We start from the raw sequence: 1,090 nt of genomic DNA on the forward strand, positions 1-1,090 counted from the left end.
TGGAAATCCAGTAAGAAGCATGCAAAGCTTTATCGTGTCTACGTGAATCTGGCAGTTTTGAAATTTAATGGAGCATCACAAATGGCTTTCGCTCAATATGAAGTGTTCTTGGGATGGAGCAGGTCACTGTAGTCATTTTGGCCTGGCGCGTACCTGCAGCAAGGTCGGCGTCTGTTCCATGATGCGCACCAGCAGCTTATCAATGTAGTCCTCCAGGTCTCTGACCTGAACCTTCATCTTCTTCAGTTCGGCCTCACGTTTCTCCAATAATACCACCAGCACCTCAGTTTCAGCCTGCTGCTTCTTGACATCCATTTCCTGCTGAAGCAGCAGAGCTATCAGCTCCATGTTGGTCATGTTCTGGTACTGAGCCCGAGCCTCCATCAGAGCCAGCTGCACAGGAAACAGGTACAGAGTCATGTTTACAAGAGTGAGGTACTGTATGTCATGTAGAGCATAATAAACCAAAACTACTTCATTAAATGCTTCAGCTGATTTTTGATCACTTGTGCGTTCTTTCAATATCTTTATAGTGCAATCAGCACATGTCCATATTCATTTTAATGAGACTCTAAATAACCTCTCAGATCAATATGCTTGTTTCAGTGTCTGCTTGTAATCTGTTTGCTGATTACACTTTTCCAGAACTTGGGCCAAAGTGTGTCTTCCAGCTCCTTTAAAGTTCTATGAAATGTTAGCCATTTCACTAACTAGCCTAATTTAGACCAATGTTCAAAATGACTGACAAGCGGAAAAAGTTTTCTGATGGTCTAAACCAGGGTTTTTTCAAATTCTGTATGCCACGGACCATTACATTTGATGTCTGCCTTTACATGTTAGGAAGGGTATCATTTACTTTCATGCATAAAGACCAGTTTTACTGTGTGTGAAAAAAAAGATTTGTTAAAAAGTTTAATATGAATAAAATTCTATATTTTAGAAGGAAGTGCTATTAGATTAAACAATCGCTTACAGCAGCTTTAAACTTCCAGTACCTGTTTTTTCTCATCCTCAGCAGTGCTTGGTGGTGCTGATCGTCCTGGGCTGATGGTGGACTTGAGTTTCTCCAGCACTGAGCGGCTTTCAGGTT

The 1,090-nt window shown here is 41.4% G+C and overlaps 1 protein-coding gene across 1 annotated transcript; it reads right to left on the reverse strand.

Annotated features, from left to right (window-relative positions):
• Window positions 1–27: 27 nt before the first annotated feature.
• On the reverse strand, window positions 28–1,084 carry LOC107601520 (rab11 family-interacting protein 5-like). The gene is made up of 2 exons (XM_016293743.1): window positions 996–1,084; window positions 28–393 (listed from the first exon to the last, which is right to left on the reverse strand). Exon 2 carries the CDS (start codon window positions 382–384, stop codon window positions 133–135), a length of 252 nt encoding a protein of 83 aa, XP_016149229.1. The 5' UTR covers window positions 385–393; window positions 996–1,084; the 3' UTR covers window positions 28–132.
• Window positions 1,085–1,090: the final 6 nt, after the last annotated feature.

The sequence above is a fragment of the Sinocyclocheilus grahami genome, unplaced genomic scaffold (genome assembly GCF_001515645.1).
Source record: "Sinocyclocheilus grahami isolate Dianchi unplaced genomic scaffold, SAMN03320097.WGS_v1.1 scaffold306.1, whole genome shotgun sequence".
Classification (NCBI taxonomy): domain Eukaryota; kingdom Metazoa; phylum Chordata; class Actinopteri; order Cypriniformes; family Cyprinidae; genus Sinocyclocheilus; species Sinocyclocheilus grahami.